This window comes from Nyctibius grandis, chromosome 4 (assembly GCF_013368605.1).
Source record: "Nyctibius grandis isolate bNycGra1 chromosome 4, bNycGra1.pri, whole genome shotgun sequence".
Taxonomy (NCBI): Eukaryota; Metazoa; Chordata; class Aves; order Nyctibiiformes; family Nyctibiidae; genus Nyctibius; species Nyctibius grandis.
The window spans coordinates 27180153-27205485 of NC_090661.1; the positions used below are offsets into that span (position 1 = coordinate 27180153).

Genomic DNA, 25333 nt, shown 5'->3' on the forward strand with positions numbered 1-25333 from the left:
CTATCAGTCTCCAAAGCCAGTTGGTAGGGCATTATCTTTTCAATTCTGGCCTCCAGAGAAAATGTTCTAGTGATCTAGTAAGTCTAAATTACAAATCTAATGTCCAGTTTTCAAATTCTTAGTTTTGTTTGTTAAAAGTACTTCAAATTGTTTCCCAGGAGCAACTGTTCAACTGTAGAAGATGCAGATCCTTTCCTCCCCCTTGTCACTTCTTGCACTCTCAGCCACACTCAGCACAACTGAGATGCCCTCCCCATCACTTCTCCCAGGGACCCTGCCCAGAGCAGAGTACTACTGCTCTCCCCAGAGCACTATGCCTGGTGCAAATGTGCAATAACCACAGATAAAGCTTGTTTTAACCACATTTCATCATGATCCTCTTCAGCAGTTTGCCCTGGACATATGGGATTACCATCCATGCAGCTGCACATTAGTGCCTTCAAGGCAGAGTAATTGAAAGGGCTGCTGTCAAAAGAATTTTCTTACACATACCAGCTAAATTAAGTCTTCCACATCAAGAATGAAAAATAATTTTCAAATAAAATCCCTGCTCTAGATAACAGAGGAAAAAAAAAAATCCTTCAATTGTAACAGCTCTTTCCTGGAAAGACCCAAATATTCACATTTCCTAAATTGGCAATCCTGCTATGTCACCCTACTCTCCACATCAGTTCCTCAGGCTAGTTTCAAAAGACAGGGGCTTCGGCAAGACCATCACCTTAGAGAGTTCCCACGTACGAGATTCCTTCTAATTGTTCTCCCCTCTGTGCTACTGCAATTATGCCAGAGCCATCCTTTGTGTAGCCTGTGAACCAGGCAGCCCCTTAATCCATGTTATTTTTGACTACTTTTGAGAAGGAAAAAGGGATGGGGCAGGGAGGCTCACAGCACAGCCCCACAGGCAGGGTACCAGCACAGCCAAAGCGAGCAGCATGACAAAGACAGGGACAGAGATTCTGAAATGTAGGTTACTGGCAAAGCCCCCAGACTGTGAAATCATGCCCTTGATCACCTACCCACCTTCACCATCTTCCAGCTCTTGGGTTATGGTTTTCCTTCTTAAAGAAGGCTTCCAGTAGGAAAGCCATGCACTACTATTCAGCATGTATAGGCTGAAAATTTTTCAAGTAAAGAATGGGACAAGACATGCTCTGAACCCATGTTTTTGAAAGGTTGAAAAAATCCCCTCAGTCCTTTCTGGGCAATTCCTACATACAATGTTTGATGAGTGCGCCTTTGTGCCACATGGCAGGTAACCAGCATAGTGTTAATTGGTATGAGATAGGCCTTGAGGTTTTTAGGGGGAAAAAAAAAAAAATCACTGATCACAACAAAGTATGGTTGCAAAACTCTGTGGATAGTTAGTTACCATGCAAGCTCTCCCCTGAAACAGGAGCAACTCAGTGACGCTTTTCAGGGAACCCAGAGCAGTGGCCAAGAATTATGATCCGATCACACCGCTCCTGGCCCACAGTGCCATCACAGCAGGAACAGCAAACCAGATTAGAACCTTTTCTTTCAATTGTGAAAGTCTGAGGAGTAGAAAGGTGGGCAAGACAGACTCTGTAATACAAATGAAATTTGAATTGGATTTGTAATTCAGTTAATAGTAGCTTCAACAAAAAAAACACAAACCCACACAGAAAACCATTTATTTCATCTCTATTGTCTCCATGCAGAGCAGACCAATACAGATGAAGGGGGAAAATGCATAAGAGCAGCTGAAAAAATAAGAGCTAGAAAATACAATTCTCTCTGCATTTCCAAAAGTGACAAATGTGGTAGAGTGATGCTCCATTTCCTCTCCATCCTCAGCCCTAGGGCTGATGTAGTGGAAAACTAACGAGCCACTCCCTCCCACAAGCCCCGTGCTACCTCCTACCAGGGTATCTTCCCAAGAACCGCAGACTGTCCAGGCCTGTGGTAGCAGCCAAGAAAAACAACTCAGAAATTCTTTTTTCAGTGTCATCCACTTCACATTCCTGAACGCTGAGCACAAAATCCTGACTGTGGTTTTCAGTCTTGGCAAGGCTCAGTGCTGATGCAACACCACCAACTCATGGGCACTCACCTGGCAATGCCTCAACTTAAATGCCAGCTTCATTTTGAGAACGACATCTTGGGAAACAGCAGGCACATCTTACATCTTTCTGTGCAAACCCGCTTCTTCCGAGCCCTACTAAAGGGTCCACTTAGCTTCAGGCAGGGGGAGGAAAAAACCACCCACAGCTAGAACTAGAGGGGGTTAACATACTCCCCCACTCCCTGCAGGCTAGTCAGATTAATCCTCCTTCCAGGAAAGCAGGAACTGATGCTACCCTCGGACTTCGTGACCATTGAAGGATAGAGGGAGTAGTTGGCAAAGGAAGGCAACTTCGTAAAGAGGAATAAAAAAAACTGCACTAAGCCTCCCTCATTGTTGCAGTGAAACTAGTTACTGATGTAAGCCTGGGGTAAGGAAAGCTGAAAAAAGTTTAGACAGCAGTTCCTGGGCAGAGAGAACTGCAGGCATGAGCTCTCCAGCGCACTCTGAAAAGTAGGACAGGAGCTGTCATAAAAAAAGAACCATGTCAACAGTTCAGGAATCTCTTAGGGAAGTAAATGCCTCTGCCGTGGGCAGCATACCTGCCTCGTTGCTCTGACCCAATCACCCTCTCAAGGGACGAGCCCTCTTGATAACGCCCTGTGCAGACTGGAGAGCTGTACTGATTTATGAAAGCTGTTTAAAGACAGAGCTGAGTTGGTGCAATTCACATTGTGGTACCTGTTTTGTGTCCAATGACTCCACTAGTTCACTTAGACCTGTTTTTAAACAGATTTAAGCAAAGCGAGGATAAGCTCTGCAGAAGGGACAATCTAGTAATTGTGCACATCTCTGTGGCAATTAAACAACGCTCTGGAACGACGGCCTGGTCAGGCCCTGTGAGCTGGGATGTGTGCAAAGCACTAGAAATGCAATTTATTTTTATTGGTCTCAAATTGCCAAAAATTTTATCCCAAGCATCACACATCAGAAAACTCATCTTAAAGCGTATTTCTTGTCATATCCCTTTCTCTCCTTACTAGCACACAGCTTTTCTAGACCCAATCTTTTCACCAGCAGTTTTGCCCTTCCCATTTCACCGTCCCTCCAGCATTCTTTGCTGCTGTGCCCTTTCCTTTAAGGGCTGTCAGTATTACTTCTTAACCATTCATCCCCAACAGACTAACTCCACTGTGAGGTAAGAAGCCCAGTAACAGGCTACCACATATATTTTTGGTTATAGCATGCTCTTAAATAGTCTATACTGAACAGAGGAAAAGCTACTCAGGGCTTATCGGCTGCTGACCAGGCTGTAGTGTTCAACTGTTGCCCAAACTGGCCAGACCTCTGCCACGACACGCTAGCACTGCTGTAGCATGCCAGGCAGGGAGAACACGCTACACCTCAAGAGAGCTCTGAAACATGGTATGGGGCAGATGGTGGGTGAGCTTGGTCTCGGTAGCAGGCTCAGAGCCACGCTCAGCTAACGGTTATGGGGAGAGGAAGCTCAGTCACAACAGCTACATGGCTTTCCTTCCAGATATAGGTGAGCTGGTGGTATGGCAATAGAAGAAACATTTATGGACCATATTTCAGATAAACAGGTAGTCTGTGCTGGCTATTGGAGTGGTTAGGGCTGAGGCAAGTAATCTCCAAGGTGAGCCATTTAATTGTAGTGACCTATCCTAAAGTGCCTCAAGCTTGTGGCTCGATTTCAACATAAACAAATACAAAACAGACCAAAGAGGTGGACTGCTGAGGCTAACACTATCTTTAGGAACAAGTGATGTCAATTAAAAGCTGGAGATCAAGTTGGAAAGGGTCATTTCCCCTCTCTCTCATAGCACCGTAACTTCTCCTGGGTAGGGAGTTCTGGCTAAAGCTGTTAGTTTATTGTTGCTTTATCACCCCTGTTCTGCCTCCAGCCCTTAAGAGTGGCAGGAAAGTAGGTAGGAAAAGTCCTTCCTCTTCATCAGCTACAGGAATCGCCTCTGTTGTTTTCACACAAGAGCTTGGGAGGTGCAGTTCCATCAGAATGAACCGAATGAAACATTGTCCATTTGCTGTGGAGCAGTTGCTCAGTTCATTTCTGCCCACTGTATCTTTTGCTCCATTAAAAAAAAAACAAAAAACAAAAAAACAAAACCCCCAAAAAACGGAAGCCCTGATGTGTGGATTTTAGCACAACAGGGATAGGAGAGCCAGGGAAATTAAGTCCTGCACATCAAGACCTCTTTCTCACCTGCTTCTCATACTAGCAGCCAGATCTGCACGCACACACATAGGAAGTAACATTAGTGTTCCTTATTGCTTTGTAACAGCTCAGAGTCACTGTCGTGGCTCTGGGAGGCATCATGAAGTCTGCGCAGAGGTCACTCGGTTGTGAGCGAGAGTAGCACCATGACTGTAATGCCTGTACACAGGAGCAGAATTTGCTGCAGGGAGTTCCTGGGAAAGAAACAGCAAAATTAGGAGGAGCCACAGACCAATCCCAGTAGGTAGCTCATTAATGAGCCTCAGTAGAGGCTCATTAATGGTTTGTTCTTTGCCCTTCCAAATCTGCCACAAGGAGAACACAACAGCTGTATGAAGCCACTAACACAGCTGAGAACACTCCTGCCCAGCACCCCAAGCAAAGTTGTCTATAAACTGACATGTATTTGTTCCACTCAGCTGCAAGGCCCAGCTTCAGGTTTCAAAATCAATTTAAGCTGATTCAGTCATGCAGCTACCCAGGTATGTATTGCTGTCCTTTCTCTCACAAGAGAATCAGCACTTGTGCAGCATGTTCACAGATACTTTAGGGACCTCATCCAGCTAACAATTAACAGTTACGAAAATTTTTAAAAAGCTGATTAATTTTGCCATTCTTTTAGCACCACCTCAGATTTATGCTGGATTGAAGTGACTATGAACCTACAATCTCTGCATACTCTGCCAACAGCTCTGCCAGCACAAGAAGTTACCAACCCAAAAGCAAGCTCCCAAGTGGCCATTAACATTTCTCCACCAGAGGTTCCTGCCTCCTCAGATAACTGTGGAGCTGTGTTTTGAGCGCTTCCTTAACTGTTTCAGTCAAAATGACCTAGGTGAGCCAAGGCCTCTTATTTAAACTGCTGAAGTTATCTCTCTCATTACAACTGAAACAGGAGAGAACATTCAGGGGCAGCTCTGCCAGCAGATCTGAGAGGGCTTTAACTGTGGTACAGCTGGATTTGGATCTGCTACAGCCTTAATCAGGCTACAAGAAACTAGAATACTACAGGTGATGGGAGGCCAAATATACCAGCACATATATATCAGTGTAGAACAGAGATGACTGAAGTGGGATACAATAACAGACTCTGAAATGCTGAATGATAAAGAGAAGAAAACTATTATTTCTACTCACACAGCAACACAGCGGCATCTAATCAAAATTAATAAGCAAGAGGCTAAAAAACAAGCAATAAGAAGGATCACTTAACACAGTGCAGTCAAACTATGCAAACTTGCTGCTAAAGGGAGGTCGCAGAAGCCCAAAGTAATGGATAGGGTCAAAAAGGGATGAGAGAAACATGTGAAGGATAGGTTCACATGTGGTTATCAGACACACACCCCTCTATGGGGCCCTGGTTCAGACAGTTCCTAAACTGGACAGGCTGGAGAGTTGGGCGGGGAGAAATTTAATGAAATATAACAAGGGCAAGTGTAGAGTCCTGCATCTGGGCAAGAACAACCCCATGTACCAGTACAAGTTGGGGGCAGACCTGTTGGAGACCAGCGTAGGGGAAAGGGACCTGGGGGTCCTAGTGGACAACAGGATGACCATGAGCCAGCAGTGTGCCCTTGTGGCCAAGAAGGCCAATGGCATCCTGGGGTGTATTAGAAGGGGTGTGGTCAGCAGGTCGAGAGAGGTTCTCCTCCCCCTCTACTCTGCCCTGGTGAGGCCGCATCTGGAGTATTGTGTCCAGTTCTGGGCCCCTCAGTTCAAGAAGGACAGGGAACTGCTAGAGAGAGTCCAGCGCAGAGCCACGAAGATGATTAAGGGAGTGGAACATCTCCCTTATGAGGAGAGGCTGAGGGAGCTGGGTCTCTTTAGCTTGGAGAAGAGGAGACTGAGGGGTGACCTCATTAATGTTTATAAATATGGAAAGGGCAAGTGTCAAGAGGATGGAGCCAGGCTCTTCTCAGTGACATCCCTTCACAGGACAAGGGGCAATGGCTGCAAGCTGGAACACAGGAGGTTCCACTTAAATATGAGGAAAAACTTCTTTACTGTAAGGGTGACTGAACACTGGAACAGGATGCCCAGAGAGGTTGTGGAGTCTCCTTCTCTGGAGACATTCAAAACCCACCTGGACGCGTTCCTGTGTGATATGGTCTAGGCAATCCTGCCCCGGCAGGGGGATTGGACTAGATGATCTTTCGAGGTCCCTTCCAATCCCTAACATTCTATGATTCTGTGATTCTGTGATTCTGTAAAGCAGTACATGCCAGAAGCTGACAAGATAGACTGGGCAACGGGTCACCTTACTGGACATGTTTCCAAGCAACCTGCTCTAGCTGGTCATGCTACATACTGCACTAGCACAATCTTTGGGACTGACCCAGTTGAAGGTTCTCATGTTCTATGGGGTCTTTGTAGGCCCATAAATGCAGTAGGTAGCACAGCAGTCTATCTAGATCCCAGCCTAGCCCATGGGATTTGGAAAGCTGGCATTCATGCGCTCCCAGAACAGCCATGGGGAAAGGTTACATCCCTGCTCCCTGGCAGCAACAATTGCTGTAGCAGAACAGGAGCGAGCACTTACCAAGGATTCTTTTCCTCCAGGAGATCAGGCACAACATTTACCAAGGCAATATACAGAAATCCTCCAGAAGTGAAAGGGAGGATCCAGGCTACCGTTTCCCCTGCATAAATACAGAAAGCTTTTGTTATTACTGAGACAAAGCCATGGGAGAGAACAAAGAAGGGAAAGAAGATACACACATGGGGACGATATGCTCTCCCCTCCTATTCCTACAGAGGTTCCAGGGAGCTTTACCTGCTCCTTTTGGTGACTGAGCACATATTGCAAAGCAGGCTCCTAGAATCCCCCCCAGAGCCGTGGAAAGCTGCATCTTGGCTGCACTCCAGCGGTCAAAGCCAGCCCGAAGTAGGATTGCAAAGTCTCCAACCTAAGAAAACCAAGAGCTGACAGTTAGTAAATATGAACATTCTCAGTCACAAAGGCCATCTGTAACAAGACCAGTGCTTCAAGACTGTTTCTAGTTTTCCATGTTGCCAGTCTCCCAGAGGGAGCAGCTTTCAAAGGGACAAGAAAATGTTAACCAGACTCAGTCCTCCTCTTAGCAGATGAAGAACGATGTTGAGGTGCGAGTCCAGAGGAGGGCGACCAAGCTGGTGAAGGGTCTGGAGGGTATGACCTACGAGGAACGGCTGAGGGAGCTGGGGTTGTTTAGCCTGGAGAAGAGGAGGCTCAGAGGTGACCTTATTGCAGTCTACAACTACCTGAAGGGAGGTTGTAGTGAAGTGGGAGTCAGCCTCTTCTCCCGGGCAACTAGCAATAGGACAAGAGGACACAGCCTCAAGCTTCGCCAGAGGAGGTTCAGGTTGGACATTAGGAAGCATTTCTTCTCAGAAAGGGTCATTAGACATTGGAACGGGCTGCCCAGGGAGGTGGTGGAGTCACCATCTCTGGGTGTGTTTAAGAAAAGACTGGACAAGGCACTTAGTGTCATGGTCTAGTTGACATGGTGGTGTCAGAGCAATGGTTGGACTTGATGATCCCAGAGGTCTCTTCCAACCTGATTGATTCTGTGATTCTGAAGCACCCTTGTAATGTCTCATGATGGCAGGATACAAAGCCCTCTTACCTCATGTGGGATTTCGTGCAGGAGAATGGCCATTGTGGTTAGGAACCCAACCTGTAGCAGAGGAGAGAAGGTGATTAGGAAACGATGCCCCAGCTCTGAAGGATGAGACTTTCATCAGCATGTCAAGGCCCCTTTCTCCAAGACTTGTTACTCAGAGTTTAGAACTATTCAACAAAAGGGTGGATGAGCTAACCCTTTCCCTAATGCCAGTACAAATGACTAACACGTCCTAAGTTTGAAGAAGCTCTGATCAGAGGGTCAGGATATGGTTGCTTTTTACTGTAGTCTCCATTTGCTCAGAAACTTCTAGAAAATAGGAGAGAACTCCTCATATCTTTGATTTTTTTGCATGTTCCATCACACTTGAGAACAAGCCCCTCCAGTTCAGTACACAGCTGGTGACAGAAACCTTACCTTTCTGCTGACCAGGAAGCTGGCTGCTACTGCCAGGCCATGTGTAAAGTTATCAATGGTGTTGGCCAGAAGATTGAGGTATCCACTAATCTGCAAAGAGAAGGAAGAGCCCCTGATAAAGGAAGAGACATAACAAGATAAAATAAAGCACATGGCTTAGATACAGGTTATACGGAGTCACAGACAGATGGGAAAGGTCAGAACATGGCACTTCCAGTGAAGATTTTAACATTTAATTTGTACTTGAGCACTGACATAGCTTATGTTCAACTTCAGAGTAAACTAAGTTTTAGGGTAGGCAAGTATTGTCTGAGATTAGGATAATCATCTTATGCAAATGACAGAGAGCTCTAGAAACAGAAAAAGAGAAAGGAAAAAGAAGAAAGCCAAAATGCCAAATGCTCAATATATCTGATTCTAAATCAAACCAATTTTAGGTAACACTGACTAATTTACACAGGTGACTGGCTTCAAGTATGACCTGACCTTGTTTTCTAGTCATGTACTTTAATATTCAACTGTTAAATATCTCCTCTTCAAAAGATGGCAAGAACAATGCAACAGAACAAATGCTGCTGAAATTGCTTTTTATAACTAAACAAATCTTCAAGCATTGTACTAAAAAAGCTTGTGCTTGTGGGTTTGTTTTCCCTTAACAAAGAGTAAAAAGAGAAGATAGTGATGACAGTCACCAAAAAAACACCTACTAGAAGGCTGGAGAGCATGTATATGCATTTGCATATAAACACATTTCTTATAATTTTAAGCATAAAGTCCCTTCCTTCCTCACAAGTCCATCTCCATGTTAGACTCCCCTATCATGATAATTATGGTCATCTCCAGACAAATTCTGAGTATCTGACCTAAAGTGATTTATGAGGGTACCACCCCAGCTCTTTTGCTCAAAGGTTTTTGTTTTTTTTCCACCAGATTTAACAAAAGCTACTGCATGTGGGTCCTGAGATACTGCAGTTCGCTATAGGCACTGCAGTTCAAATTATTATCAAACCAGGTGTTAGCCAACACATCAGGCTGTCTCTGGACTGCAAGAACTAAGCTGGCATACATTAACCCCAGACACAGGGCAGCATTCAGCGAAAGGAGAGGAGAGACTGTCTAGAAACTGTGAGCCATTAACCTCTTACTTCACCATAGCATCAGGTGTCAAAGTTCAGCTGGAAAAACACAAGTGCTGATGGGTTTCATGAGCCCTCTTTGGTCTTCTGCTCTTCCCTGTTTCTATCAAACTCTGCTTAGGGCATCTTTTCTTCCTGCCACCTGAATGCCACAGCTCAGGTGGGACTTTCTGTCAAGTGTCTTTCTCCAAAGCATCACCTTTCTGCAAGGCACTTCTACTGCACAATCTTGGGACATCTTTATAGGCTCTAAACTTTTAAAAGTGCATTGATGATTAAATATGAAAATAAAGAATTAAGCAAAGCCTAACTACAGATCACGTTTGAATAATAATCCAAGTAACATCTCCACAATGGATGCAGAAGTTCCCCATGTGTTTTTGTAAAAATGGGAACACAAAGGGATGCATGCAGGCAGACCCATGAACACAGCAGTTGTACTTCTCATTCCTCATTTTTAGTCAAGACTGCCTAAAATTTCTCGTTTTCATGTTGGGATTTTATGTGATTGCATTTTCCCCACAGGCTAGTAATAATTATTCACATAAGTTTTACACAAAAATGCTTTCCCATACTACTGTGTAGGGAAAAAACACTCTATGATTAAAACATTATGACTTTTTCTTGTCAGTGGCTTGGGCAAAAGCTGTCACTGAAAGAAGCAAAGCCTTGGGAGTGCTCAGAAATAAATTGGGTTGATTTGACAGTTATGAGCCTTTGACATTTACATTCTGCGAATTCCTAATAGGATGTTCTCGTTGCTCATAAAAAAGCACAGCAGATGAAGTGTTTATGTTCATGCTTCAGAATTAATGTCACTGTGCAATAAAACATACTTCTACAAATCAGCAAGGAACCCATGTGCCACAGGGAAAAAGAAAGAATAAGCAAGGCAAAAGTACACTACAATGTTTCTACTCGTTGAGGGAACAAAGGCTGCAATGCAGGACAGAACTGATCTATGTCTGGGTGCAAAGGAAGCCTCCCACCTGCAGTTTTCAAGCTAGGACAAGTTGTCACAGCAGCAGCTGAGGAGCAGAAGTTCTAATATATATGGATAAAGAATGACTGATTACACCTTACTAATTGTTAAGCCCTAAAGGGTGACTTTGTTTGTTTAAATAATGTATTTCCCTCTTGTTTTCTGAAAAAAAGGGGGTTACTGAGTGAATAGTAGAACCACAGAAGTCTGGCTTGCTTCTCTCTTTTCTTTGCAAGCACCTACTTTGCTCGCTTCCAGCCAACACTGTTTCCCTGCACATCCCTTGCCCACCCTGCACTGCTTGACAGCCACTTCCCCACCAGGTAGGGGCAGTGAGCCTTACCTGCTGGTCTGCCAACCAGGTGGACCTGCCAAGCAGTGTGCAGCAGCTCAGTTCTGCCAGAGTTTTTCAATAGGGCATTAGTTTGCATTGCTCCTCCACCACCATGCTGATTTTTATGGAACTTGCAGAAATTTGATTATCCTCAAGACTTCTATCCTCTCTTGAACTCGAGTAAAATTAATTACAGGTTCAAAAGTTATTGAAAATGAAGGGCAGAACAGATGGACAGACAGATGGAATGATTGCTTATGTTGTTGCCTAAGGCAACAGGCTAACAATGCAGGAATATCTTGTTAGTTTGGGTAATTTCCCCCTTACCAGAAAGACTGTTAAAATATTCTGATTATATGCTCAAAAGGTAGAAAGTTAAAACTACACATTAACTCATTAGCTTCCATTTCATGCATGTCGACGACAGTCTATAAGATGAAACAGACGCATTAGAACTTTAAAGCTAGAAGGGCTCTCCATGGTTGTCTAGACCTTCTACATAACACAAATGAAACAATCTCATTCCATTTCTGCATGAAGTCCATTGTTCCTTAAGCTATAGTGTACTTTGTAGAAAACAGCTTAAATCACAGCTTAAAGCCCATAAGTGACAAAGAATCTACTATGTCTCTAAGGTAAGTTGGTCCACTGGCAAGTTAGTGTCAGAGAGTTGTCTTTGATTTCTAGTCTGCTACTGTTTGGTATAGCTTTACCTATTCAAATTTAGTCATGCCTCTTACATGGGTATTTGTATACTTTAAGCCACCCCTGATCTGTCACATCTACAGAGCTAAGGACTAAAGAAAACCACTTCTTATCACGTACTGCAAACCTAAAATAATTATTTCAGCTCTTTCCTGACCCCTTTGCAAATTATCAGTAGTATTTTGGATGTTGTGAATAACAGTACTGGAAAAAGTCAGATAGCTGTTTCATTACTGCTATATAGAAAAAGGAACATTTGCCTCTTCTCTTACATACTACTTCCTACTCACCCATCCTCCTGGCTGTATCATCACACTGGAAGAATGCATTCAAACAGTTTCCTGCTGTGATTCTCATACCTTTTTCCAAGGCATTGACTTCCTAGAAACTGTCCCTATCTTGTAAATATGATCTGCATTCTTTCTTAATCTATTCCTTAATATTTGCACGTATCAAAACATGTTAAAAATTCAGCTCTTTTGATGAAGTTACTCAGTTTAGCCGATATCCCTGACCTCATGCAGTCACAATGTACCATTTAAGTAATATAGTAGTATCTGCAAATGTGAAGATACCACTTAGAAAAATCAAACTACCAGTGAACAGATTTGAGGAGGGCTGCATTAATCCAGTCCCTGTTGATAATATAGAATAACTGATTTTTAATACAGCTAATATTAGCTATATTAATTAGCTGTATTAAAGTTGATTTCATGCAGTACTAATTTTATTAGAATGTGGGAGAAAGTTATGTTTTATATACATTTGCCAGTGTCATTATCTTTATCAAACCATCTTATGACCAAATAAAAGGCAGGGAAAAAATGTCTGGTTGACACAAATTTATCTTCCATAAGATCATATCAATTAGCATTAATTACATTATTATTTTTTACATTAGGACCAGGCCCTCAGCAACTGTGTCCCCCATCAGTGTTTCATTTCTACTTGAAATCAGTGGCAGACTAACCATCCTCTAAGTCCATAGTTCCTTATATAGACCTTTATAAAATAATGGCACAATGTTTCATAGCCCAGTAATATTGGTTCCTTCACCATCATCACCTCTAGAAACACCAACGTGGCACCTTGCAGTTTGTGCAGTGTTCTGTGCAGATTACATGAATGTGACAGATATCAAAAATACCCAGTGACCTCAGCATATCTTTCACATTGTGTAGTAAGAGGTATAAAGTTACAGCAAAACAGATTTAAAATAGAAAGACTGAAGAGCCTCTGACCGACCACATATCCAGGTTTGGGCTAGTTCATGCAACCACATTTTCTCTTCATAGTTACTCTCCTACAATCTCGCACATTTTTATGGGCTTTCAAACTCAAATTATAGGTTCTCCTTCACCAAAGCAGTCGTTTATTCTCTTGCTTGTAACGTTCACCCAAACAGGGGTTTCTGCAGTGCAAAGATAGTAACGTAAAACTGAAAGCAAAGCCAACCTAAAAATTAGCCACTGCCCAATGGTACAGTACTCCTTTTCCCTCCTCCACCTTCAATCCTGTGAGCTTGCTGATCTCCCTTATCCCAGCATTACAGGCTGCCTATCTACATGCCAAGCTGATTCAAGAAGTTAAGTTAGAAGAGAAATAAACCTGTGTGAGGAAGGGGGGAAGCGAAAAAAAAAAAAAAAAGAAAAAGCTAATTCTTTGCCTGTTTGGCTCCCTGAATACCCAAATACACTCACTGTGGGGTCAGATGAGGTCCAGTGCAAAGGAAGTGATGGGAAATACAGGTTTGGAGGCAGAAGTGGACAAGAAGCCCTTTTTGGCAGCAGATAAACTGCTAATCTAAGAAATTTAACTTCTAAGTTTTACAGTGGATAGCTTCAACCGTCAAAACACTTCCAAAAGGTGCTTTAAAAGGAAACGTGAAGCTCACAATTGGTACAATGCAGGCACTAGAGAACAGAGAAATCATGGCACAAAAATTTAGGCAAATAAAGATATAATGACTATAAGATATAGAGTAACAAAATGTGAAAGTGCTGTACTTTGGTCTCAGGATTCAGCCAAAATGCACATCATCAGACTTAAGCCTTCACAATAACGGCTTTGCCTCTTTTGCATAAGCTGCAGTGCAGATTTTCTCCAAGTCCGCTACTTCCTCCCTGCTGTGACTTGGACAGACACTTTGACAGAGCAAAATTAGGCACAACTTACTCAAACACCGAGTTCCTCACTGAGGCACAGTTCCTTCCACAGACAACTCATCCTCCTGACTGAATTTTAAAATATGTGCCCTGAAAACATAAGATGTAAAACTCACTTTGTGGGTCTCTTACCTTGATTCTGTTGTCTGTTGGACAAGACCGGAGAGAGGAGCCATTACACTGAGCTGAACGTGTTCCTGCCCTTTGGGATTGGCCTGCCACCTTCGGCAGAGGGTAGCCACTTCCATTGGGAATCTTTCCAGCTGGTGCTTTGGAATCACAGCCCTAAATTAGGGGAAAACAACTTGTCACTGCCTTTTTGTCAGTGATGAATGAGCAGGAATCAGGGTCAGAAATCCAGTCTTCACCCTTAATCCTTTTGTCCTTACAATGCAAATCAGCAGCTTTGGTATGTCAGTTTAATAACGACAACTGCCAGAAATGAGACAGATTTCAGAGAGCATTGTGACATCTGCACTGTGAAACAACAAGAACAAAGACTTTCCCAATCACCAAGAGAAGGTAAGTAGAAAGGGAGAGGAGGAGTTAGATTCACACCCCCTTGGCATGTGCCAGGTTCCACTGGAAATACGAGGGACTGAGCCTGCCACAACTGCTGGCAGCTGCTGCCCAGAGAAATACAACTCCATCCGGGCAGGGGACGGGAAAAAAGTCTTGCTCTCCTCAGTGCATCAGAATTACCAAGTCTAGAGAATTATTCTATAGTAATTGGGGGGAATTAGCAGCTTCCAAACAACAAAATGCTCATTTCAAACGTCAGACTCTGTAAATGAGAAGATTAAGTTCCTTTCAGACTTTTAAGTCTCATGTTGAGTCACTGTAACGCCAAATTGCTCTTATATAGTGCCTGACCTGCAGTTTCACCTCTCAAAAGTCATGGCACAGCCAGCACTGAACACTCTATATGAGTTGCTGCTAAGAGTTGTGCAGATGTCTGAGGACTAGCAGACACCTCCATCTTGGAATTACCTTCTGGTACCTCTGTCTACGTTGCCCCTTTGCAGCTGGGTGGTTCTCCTCTGAGCCATTACTTAGTATTACCTGGCCAACTATAAACCCCTTCTACCACACAAAGTTACCCGAACAAACAGCTGGTCCAGGCCATACCCAAGAAGAGTGAGCAGTGAGGAACACCTTCCAGAGAAGCCTGGTCTTTGTCACGACTGAGGACCCAGAAGGGGAGTGAGTCACGATGGCTCAGTGGAACATGCATCAGAAAGCTGTCATCCCTCAAAGCTTACTTGAGCAAGAGTCTCATCTGCAGAGCGCTCCAGCTCCCAGTCCCCATAAAAGGGGAGCTGTCTTTTACACACACCACATCAAGAACAAAACCAGCCCAGAGGTGAGAAATCTCAGCTAAAACCACAAAACCAAAGCCTGGAGATGAAACACCACCTAGAACTCAGTGTCAAAGAAGTGGCAAAAACCTCCCAAAGGGCATTGACAAGCTACTCACAGCTTCAGAATCATTTGCTGAGCCTGCCAGAATAGGGCAGATAAGGTGTTTAGTACAGTGCTCCAAACATAACAGCGCTCCCTCCCCTCTGGCTGCTAACTTACCACACCAGGGCACTCCTTCTCTTCTTTCTCTAGGAAGATCTTCTCTAGCACCAGGAAGGTCAGGAAACCAATGATCACCCAGAGACCGAGAAGCTTCTGCTGCTGAAAGCTCTGCCCTTCTCCTGAGGGACAAGAGAGAAATCTTCATGTCACTATCAAGTACACAGTGTTTCCCACATGTGAACCCACCCCTCTCCAGACAGTTTAACCAGCAGTTCCAAGACAAAAAAAAAACAAAACAAGAAACGACAATGGAAACACATCCTACAAGGAATAAGGAGCAAACATATCTCACAGCAAATTAGTTTAAATTGTTTATTCTTGATCTAACAGATATCATCATCTCAGGACTCTCAGAGTGAGAGCCCTCACACCTTTTGCTTCACTAGTGCAATCCAGAATATTTCCTGACAATACTGGGAATTTCCCTGAGCTCCAGAGGCAAGTGAAGATTACATCAATAAAAATCCTGCAGTTGTATCTACTGAGCAGCAAGCCCTGACATGAAATCTGCTGTTAGTGGAGCTGTAGACTCACCTTCCCCTTACTGCCACACCTGGGCAAGTTATTAAGCCCAAAGCTATAAACTTTCTTTTCAATTACAGCCAAGCTTGTGAGATAATAATCCATTCAGCCTGGCTGCAGAAATGGAGACTGCATTGCAGTGGAAGAACAGAACGACTCTGTAATGGGGCTTACATGGGTCAAGAAAACCTTCATGCTTCAGGACAATCTAGCAGAAGCAAACAAGCTGGAGCAGGAAGAGAGAGTCATTTGGGAACCACTGCAGAAAGGGGAAAAAAAGGACAGCAGGTTCTGCTGGCAGTGCCAGAGCCGTGAGGAAGAAGAGGACTGAAGGCCCAGCAGATTTGAAATCCCAGGACATAGGTGCAAGGAACTCTGTGAAGCCCGGGGCATCCTTTTCCCTCACATTTTCAGCAGGGAAATGATTTATTGGTTTCTCAACAGGTGGAATGCAGCAGCACTTGCCTTCTATGCTATCAGTTTGCTGAAGCAGAGAGATACAATCACTACAGGTTTCAACAACTCTGGTTATCTGAGGGGTGAAGGAGATACACTGATACCACAAGCTCTGTCCCAACCCAAACAGTGTTTAGTTCCCTGACGAACGCAGGTTTCTGTCACCTGCATTTCCTTTTTCTCCCCTTGCCCCCCCCCCATCTTAATCATGGCTCTATGGACAATTTTCCATGACTTCCCACTGAGCAAAGATTGAAACGGCAACACATATGGGCTCCCACAGATTGAAGTACTCAGCAGAGGGGCCCCAGTTAGTCCCAAGAAAGAAGCTCTAGGAGTAACACTATTATAGGGACAGATTTACAGACAAGATGCATCCGATGGGGCAGAATCCCCACCCGAGATGGTGCACATGTTCATGTACCAGACAACAAGCACATTCATAACTTCCCATCAAGTTAAAGCAGCATTCCCTTTCCTTACACAAAGGACAAAGGAAAAACAGAGATTTACAGGAATCCAAGGCAAGACAGGAAAAGCTGATAAACAAGAAAGCCATTGCAAGCTACCAAACATAAAGAAACCGTGGCCAACTCAGGAAGCCTCCAATCTCAATATCCTTGGACGACTGCAGAGTACAAAGATGAAGTATTACATGTGTTTTTATTATTCTTCCATCCTTCCCTAGGCATTTGCTTTTACACAGTTTGAAAGAGAATACCAGCCTAGACCACTTTTTGGGCTGACCCAGGCTGGCTGGTCTTGTGTTTTCAAGATGGAACAGACTCAAAAAATGTAGCAGTAGGCATAGCACGGACTGCTTCTACGAACATACGGCTTTCATACCTGTCGTTGCACTGCACGTGTAGGCCCAGGCTTCAGGAAGCAGGTGCAGAAACACATTCCCCAGTAGTCCACCAATTGCAAAACTCAGCAACTGCTTCAAACGGTGTGATCCAGCTTAAAAAAAAAAGAAACAAAAACTGATCACAACTCAGCCGGGAGTCAAAACATCTCCAGCTGAGATTTTGCACAAAGAGACCTAAACTAGAAGCATCTGCAAAGCAAGCTTTCAAAGGAGAGAGCACAAAACAAACAGCTGGAGTGCAAGAAAAAGCCCTTGCACCACTTGGTTGGGACAGCAGTGTGTGGGAGGGTCCTGGACCAACCAGGGTGCAAAACAAAAAATACTCCGTCCAGGGCTTGCATTGGTCCAAGGACTCCCTATCTTACCTTCTGACCGCAGAGCAGCTCCCGTCTCAAATGGGATGACTAGCAAGGGGAAGACCCCACTCAGCCCCACCATAAACGAACCGATGAGGGAACAGATCCAGGCATCCAGCCGCTCACTGCTGAAAAGGTTTCCCCAGGACTCTGCCTCCTTCTCACACAGAGGACCAGAACTAGCAGCAACATGACTCCTCAGTAGCTGCTGAGCTTCACAGGCCACGATCAGAAACAAGGAAAGCGTCCCATCAAGCAGAAGCTTTTGTTTTGTCATCGCTAAGTGGTTTCAGCCGGGCTGACCAATCTCTGAAAAGAGCAGGGGAGAGCAGTTCTGAGAGTGTGCCTGAGACTCCCTCCCACCATCCTGGAGGAAAGGCCTCAGACACACCATCCTGTCCCTCATCATCTTAGTACAGGTACGTATCCCCATAAGGAACGTCTGAAACTCTTCCTGATTTCAAAACAGCACTAAAGGATAGAGAGGCTGTTTATCATCAGGTGTATGAAACTGCACATGAGACATCTTGTGAAAGAGTCTGGCTTTCAGCATCTCCCCTCAGGTGGATGGGACAAGGACTCCAAGTACCCTTGTCCTTGCCCTTCAGTGTCCCAAGGCTTCAGAGAGAGGTATTGACCAGAGATGCTACTCAGATAAGTCTTCTCTTTGCCATGGAACAGCATCCATGTAACAAATCAGGATGCAAGACAACAACATAACAGAGGTCCGTAAAATCATGAGTGGTGTAAAGACAGTGAACAGGGGTAGATTATTCACCGTCTCTTCAGACGTAAGTGCTACCAGCCATCACATGAAGCCAGTGAGGGTCAACTTCAAAACAAACAAACGTGACTCTTCACCAGCAGGTAACTTGTGTGGCAGTACTTCTCCAGAAACGATAAAATTTTACATGGATTCAACAAAGACAGGACAAGTACTAGAAAGACAAATCCATTGATTGTTCATGGTTAGCCAGCTCACATTAGACTCAGGAAAGCCCCTTATCTGAAAGGAGCTGGAGGCCAGAAGAGTAGTTGGAAAATATCATATATACTTGTCCTATTTTTATTCTTTCCTAGAAAGATACTGGGTTAGATGGTCTCTTAGTCAAAATCAACACAGCTGTTACTAAGAACTCTTCAATCACAAAAAAAAATGGGAGAGAAGCGGGCACATTAAAAGAGGAAAATAAAGATAATTACACTCTCATTGGCAAATAGGAAAGGAAAGCAAATGGTGCAAAGGCTGAAGCACAAATGCTCCTTCAGTCTCCAGAAGAACTAGTGAAATGTGACAAGCAAAATTAATTTGAAAATGGTAGAAAAGAGCAGGTTAGAAAACAACAGCTTAACAAATGTTCACAGAACAGCTGTAGATTGACAGGGAATAACGGCACTCAGCCAAAAGCATGTAAGAAACCAGTCAAAGTAATCTCTGAAGTGTTAGTGACCATCTTTGAAAATTTACAGGAATATGGGAAGGCCACGGAAGGCTGGAGAAGCATCATGCCTCACCTACCTTTATAAAAAGAAAAAAAAAGGTGGGAGAAGACTTAAGAAGTTACAGACCAGTAACTTCAATCCTCTGAAAGATTCTTGATCAACTTAAATGATAAGTTTGTAGTTACCTACAAGATAAGAAAGTGATAAAGATAGTAAAGCATTAAGTAACAGCCAGACAGAAAGGGGCCTGAAATTATCAAGACAAAATTCAGGGTGTTGGAACCAATCTAAGGGCTCACTGCAGCTGAAAAGGGCGGTGTTGCCCCTTGTCCCCAACCCACCCCCTCATGAAGCATCCCCTCCCCATGCTCACACCTGACTCCAGGAGCGAGCAGGGTCAGAACAAACTAGCAGGAAAAACTTTTTTCTTTTTGAGGCTTGGCCCTTTTCCAATTTCAGTCCCTGAACTAAATCACTGCAGGAGGAAAGCCCAGCTGCAGTGAGCAATCAAAAAGAAAATTAAAGGACAGGGTCCCACAGCTCCTGTGAAGGAGGAGACTGAGCTCCAAGCACAGTGACCATGGACATCAGGAGCAGGGAGGATGCAAGAAAGAACCAGTGAAGACACTGGCTTGGCTAGCTGCGCAAGAACCACTTTTTGTGGCAAGATAACGTCTGATCAAGCATAAACTCTACTGACCCATACAAAACCCATCACTTTTTTTTTGGCAAGAAAAAAAAAAATCCCTCAACATAGCAAGTTCAAACCAGCTCAGGATTTTGCAGCATCTTATTGCAGCGTTTTGATCTGGCTGCAGGAACCCTAGACCTACCTATAGCATGCTATCAAACCAATCTCAGTAAAGATCAGTACAGTAAACTAAGGGGGAAGGGGGGGGAAATCAAATGGACATGACAAAACAGTAACTCTGATGTGCCAGAAAAAAATGCATACATGCATTACATTGATTCAGAAATTAATTCCAAGCCAGCAGGCTTATGTTGCTACAAAGCAGGCAAATCACATCCTGGGACATATTAGTAGCTACATTGTAGGTGTGACACAGAAGCAGTGATTCCCTTCCACTCCACACACGAGACTTTAGCCAACAGACCGCACCCAGCCTCACATGCTCCTCTTTTAAAAACAGGTGCAAAAATAAAGAGACATTCCAGTGGAAAGACACAAAAATTAGAGTGTAGAAAGCACGACCTGGAGAAAACTACTAAAGGACCTGGGTGTGTTTAGTCTTAAAAAGGTAACACTGAAGGGAACAGAACAGTCAGCATACATTAAAAGTCACAAGATAGGGGGAAAGAGCTCAACTCTTCTTCCACATTGTAGCATCAGCTCAAATGGTAAGCAAGATTCAGCCTGGATATGAAGAAACAAATTTACCTAGTGCCAAAGTGGTGGTATACTGAAACAGGTTATCTATGATGCAGAATCTCCAGCACTGTTTTTTTTTTCTTTTGAGAAAATGAATAAACACCTGAGGCAGATGCTATTTCACTGCAAAGACTAGATCCCTTCTCAAAGTCCCTCCAGCCCTCCACCTGTAATTTGATGTAAGCTGGTGAGATCCTTATTCTACTGGCAGGACCCTACGAAAGGGCCATGTTTTCAGCTGTAAATCACTATTGGCACAACCACTTCAAATCAATAGGGAAAGGGGCGGGTGGCAGCAAGGGACAATTTTCATCTCTCACAGCACTCCACACACCAATTTGACTCAGGCACTGAAGTGAACAGGCACTGGGCTGGTGCTCAGAGCACTAGTAGAGATGCCATCCCCTGCCCATTTCCACCACACAAATGCACCGGGGACACTGCCAGGCCCTCTCGCTCCCCTTCAGGGAGGATTCAGGCTCCCCCCACAGCTATGCAAACAGACACACACAGCTATGGTAAAACTATGCCACAGAATCCTCCAAATTTCTCCTTGGGGGAAAAAAATAAAACAACAAATCACAAAATGATAAGAAGCTCTTAAAATGTGAGCCGTCCCCTAACTGAAGAGTTTCTTCTGTCCCGAGCATCCATACAGGCTGAAGCCATCGGCCACAGAGGCATCTGCACAGGGAGGTGACGGGACTCTTCAGGTAGATTACACCAGCCACGACCTTTTCTCTGCTTACTAGCTGCTGCATAACAACCTACAGTTAGAGAATTCCCTGCTTTAAAAAAGACGGGCACCCCTTCCAACCCCACAGCGGCCCTGACAGACATCTTCTTCCTTTAAGACAGGATTAGACCTAGAAAATGACTGAGAACAGCTTCTTTGTGAGGAACAGAGCAAAAAATATCAGCATTTATACAACCACCATACACCTATGGAGAGGTAACAAACACACACACAGCAAAACAACTGCTTTCCACAGCTCAGCAATGATGGGAAGCGGCACAAACTGGCCTCTTCTGCAACACTGTCGTCACAGCTTTTGAGAATCAGCCTAGAAAATAAATCACTGCAACTGATCCAACAGGTCCATTTCTTCCATCTCGTTCTCCACACTCACAGCCCACATCTGCCCAAAGCGACACCTGAAAGGGTCTTTGAGACTAAGTGACCAAAACCCTGGAGAGATGCAGTAGCACACAGGACAAGGGCATGTCCAGCACTCTGAAAACAGGCTGCATACCTGGCTTCATGTCCTTCTTCCAGCAGTGAGAGGGATCAGGTTCCTCCAAAAAGGGATGGTGGTGGACAACAAATGGGCATAAAGGGGTAGAAAACTGACTCCCCTAACTCACATTTGTGTCAGTCAACTTTCTGTGGCCCACGGGTCTTTCTTCTCTTGTTACTCACACAAGGGAAAAACAGTACATTTCTTTACACCTGTGCTGCCTGACCGTCATTACCTTGTGGCTCAAGAACATCCCCTATCTCACGCAATAAATTCCTGATGCCTATAAAACATCTAAGAGGAACTTGGTGCATCATCCAGGACATACCTGCACTGATCTTTGTGCATAGTTAATTATTTAGAGCATATTCCCAGCATTTGCTTCTTCCTAACGTATCATAACCACTTGCTCTAAAAAAAATGCACTTTTTATCTCTGTAGCCCCTTTGCTTTTGTATCTCATTACTACATGCTCCTCATGAGACACTAAGTTTCCTTAATGTTTGTAAAGTCTCTAAATTCAAACTGGCTGCTACTAAGGCAAATACTAAGGGGAAGAAAAGGAGCAGTCAAGATGCAGTCCTAGGACAAAAAAAGCTCAAGAGAGAAATACTTTGCCACTACAGTTGCAGAGGGTGGAAGAAGTCTTTACCTGCCCCTGATTTTAGACAATAGCATCTGTTTTAGGAACACAGCTAGAGAGGGTCTTGAGAAATGTCTAGAGAAAGCATCTGCAGGCTGTCCGAGAAGTTTGTGGTCACTAGGAGGCAGAGGCACAACCAGGTTTATAGGGATGTGTTTTTCTCAAGAAAGGTGTTTGTGACCTATTCAGGAATATGCATGGGAGAGAAATAGCCAGTGCATCATTTACTAATCGGTTTTGATGACACCACCACTTGAGATCACAGCTCCTAGCCATGTCGGATCAGAACCTGGTCACCATTACCACTGGCAGCACTCTCCAGAGCATATGTCCCGTGCAGGTCTTGGAGCCGAGCACTCAGAAGTCAGGTCTGCTCAGCTCCTTCTGCAACAGCCTCAGGACTGGTATAACCATGAGGTCTTCCCAGCTCAGGAAGAACAAACAAATGAGAATTTGCCATTTACACACCCCTGAGTGAGGACAGGGGGAGGCTGCACACCAAGCCAGGAGAAGAGCTCCTGCCCTCCTCCCAGGAGGCTCCCTGGGCCTCCCCCACCTCACAGTGCTCACTCAGCACCTCTGTAGCAGGCAGTGCCTGAGAAAACACAGACAAAACTTAAAATGCCAAGGCAAAAACCTATTGGAAAAGAGAAAATAAAATACTGACATGACGATTCCTGCAGCAATCCTCCTCCTCCCCTCCTTGACACTCTGCCTTTTCAGACCACACAGCTTCATCTCTGTCTCAGCACAATTGCTCATTGCCACACAATGACATTTTAGATGTTGTTGGGGGGAAAAAATGAAGAAGAAAAGGCTTTTTTTTTTCAAGTGTTTTCCCTGCACACCAGTTGCCAGGTCTTACAGTTGCAAAAGAGTACTGCATGGAATGGAAAAAAATATTTTCCAGGGAGGAAGCATAATTTTCAGCCAAAAAACTCCACAAGCCGCCTCCCTCCACTAGCCCCGTGGAGAGCTCTAAAATCCTCCTGGAAGCCCTGACCTCGGTGGCAGCACAAAAGGCCTGCAGTCCCCCCGAGCACTCCCTTCTCTCCAAATCACTGCCCCTCTTTAGGGAACGCACTGCTCCGGTGGGACCCTTCCCCTTTCCCCCATCCCTCTCATAAAAAGACCACTTTGCACAGAGATTCGCGTTTCTGAGGCTCGCATTTCTGCGAATCACGCGCATCACAGCACGTGCAGCTAAAAGCCAGCGATGCACAGGATTAAGAACAATTAGATATCGCAGATCAGAACAGACTACAGACCCCGGGCAAACCTAAGAGCTGGTAAGGCAAGCAATTAAAACACTGACTGAATGCTACCGCAGCTTGGGAGACAGCGACTCCTTCCCTGCCCTACCTGGGATGAAAGAGAAAAGTTTGCAGATCAGGCAATGGCATCCACCCCCTCAGGGCCAGGTGGGCTTTCTCTCCTCCCAGCCCACTCACCGCGGCAGCCCGAGTCAGAGGCCGGGCAGAACCACCCCCCCTGGCCCGAGCAGCCACCCGTTGCCGCAGCCCTCGCCCAGCCTAGGCCAGGCTCCGGCACAGCGCTTATCTGCAGGCGGTTAACACGGTGGCCCCGCTCTTGTCATTGTTCCTAACATCCCGACGGATGGCGTCTGAGGGGACAGACAGCGCGGGTTTTCCATTAGAGGAATGCTGACCAGGGCAAAGTGAGACAGATTTGCCGGGGGCGGGAAGAATTAACCCTGATCACGCACCTTACTGGACCAGTACACTAGTTGCCCCCCAGGGTCCATGTGCCACCGTGGCCGCGCAGAGCCCGGCCAGCCTGCAAAGCCGGCTCCCGCGGGGGAGAGCCGGGACACCGTCCGGCGGGGGCAGCAGGGAGGGGGGCACCCCCCGGCGCCGAGACCTTCCCACGGCATCGTCTGCCGGAGGAGCGACTTCCAAAACTTTCTCCGCTGCGTCCCGCGGGGGCTGAACGCCCAGTCCCGGGCGCACCCGCAGCGGCAGCCCCACGGCGCCGCTCCCCCGGCAAGCTGCGGCAAAGGCCGGCTGGACCACGGGGACGCCGGCCCCGAGGGGAGCCGGGGCCCCGGGAGCGGGCGGCGCGGAGCCCGCGGTCTCGCCGGGCCGGGGCACGCCTCTCGGCAGCAGCAGCCCGGCTGGGAGCTGCCCGCCGCCTCTTTCCTAAACTTGCACGGCGCTCGGCCGGGCCCGGCCCCACCGGTGCCGGACTCGGCTCCACTGCGGGCAGAGCTGCCCGCCGCCCCCGCTCACCCCATCCCGCCGCCGTTCAGGGATAAGTTGCGCGGCCGCGCCCGGCTCCTACCGTCCCGCCACCACAACAGCGAAGCGGGGGTAGCCCGGCGACCCCCCGCCCCCGGCTGCGCCGATCCCGGGCCGCGAGCCGTCGTTACCGTGCGCCGCCGCCGTGGCCCCGGCCGCCGCTGCCATCCAGCCGCCGCTCGGCGTGGGCCTGGCCTGCCCCGCCCGGCGGCCCCTCAGCCCCGCCTCCCCCGGCCGGCCACGTCGGTCCCGGCCTCCCCGGCACCAGCGCCGCCGCCCCGGCGGGGACCCGCCGCCGCGCGCTTCCGGCCGCCGCCGCAGGGGGGCGGGCGCCGCGCGCGCTTCCTGCCGCCCCCCGCCCCCGCGGCACGGCGCGGCCCCCAGGCGGGCCGGCGGGGCGGAAGCGGGGCTCGGCGTGCCGGCCCGGGACCCGCGCTCAGCCCCGCCCCGGCCGAGGGAGAGCGGCCCGAGCTCCGCCGCCGGGGCCCTGGGTGCCTCGGCGAGCCCCCTGGGTGCCCCTCGGGCCCCCACGGAAACGAAGTCTTTGCAAACAGCCCTTCACAGTTCGCATCTGGTGCAGATAGAGAGGCGCTTTACATAGTCCCAGGACCAGACAGAAACGCGCAAGCAGTGGAAGACCTGTCTGTCCCGAATATGCTTCCTGAGATCTTTTTACATTTAAAAAAAAAATCTAGTTGGATTATAAATTCTTTGGGTTACAGACGTGTAAAGACGAGCACAGTGGAAACCTGGGTTCTTGAGCAGAAATTTCTGGAAGTTGTCAGAGCAGAAGAAAATACGGCAGCCTCCTGCAGGACTTAGCCTCCAAATGTTCTTAAAAGATACAACGACTTTTAAAATATTAATTTGTCTCCTCCTTACAGGTTCATTACAACCATCATGATGACAATGTAACCCCAGAGCTCCATAAGCACTAGCGTCCTGACTATGAGTGGT

At 46.2% G+C, this 25333-nt stretch overlaps 1 protein-coding gene across 3 annotated transcripts; it reads right to left on the reverse strand.

Annotated features, from left to right (window-relative positions):
• Positions 1–1638: 1638 nt before the first annotated feature.
• Positions 1639–24595, reverse strand: SLC39A13 (solute carrier family 39 member 13). Of its 3 annotated transcripts, XM_068398642.1 has the most exons (12): positions 24508–24543; positions 23434–23480; positions 18924–19032; positions 17414–17713; positions 17027–17140; positions 15200–15321; positions 13751–13903; positions 8297–8386; positions 7883–7933; positions 7051–7183; positions 6817–6916; positions 1639–4471 (listed from the first exon to the last, which is right to left on the reverse strand). In XM_068398642.1, exons 4-12 carry the CDS (start codon positions 17679–17681, stop codon positions 4396–4398), a joined length of 1107 nt encoding a protein of 368 aa, XP_068254743.1. In that variant the 5' UTR covers positions 17682–17713; positions 18924–19032; positions 23434–23480; positions 24508–24543; the 3' UTR covers positions 1639–4395. The 3 variants fall into 3 exon arrangements, with proteins under 3 accessions (XP_068254743.1, XP_068254741.1, XP_068254742.1); XM_068398640.1 differs by lacking the exon at positions 23434–23480 and having other exon boundaries at positions 24508–24590; XM_068398641.1 differs by lacking the exons at positions 18924–19032; positions 23434–23480 and having other exon boundaries at positions 24508–24595.
• Between the last annotated feature and the right edge of the window lie 738 nt (positions 24596–25333).

Bases quoted from the DNA above. Each gene is read 5' to 3' on its own strand.
- SLC39A13 (XM_068398641.1), bottom strand. From the start codon at position 17,681: ATGACAAAACAAAAGCTTCTGCTTGATGGGACGCTTTCCTTGTTTCTG. The intron at 17,141-17,413 runs GTAAGATAGGGA...TTTTTTTTTAAG, and splicing joins AGCTGCTCTGCGGTCAGAAG to CTGGATCACACCGTTTGAAG. The intron at 7,184-7,882 runs GTAAGAGGGCTT...TGGTTTTCTTAG, and splicing joins TGCACGAAATCCCACATGAG to GTTGGAGACTTTGCAATCCT.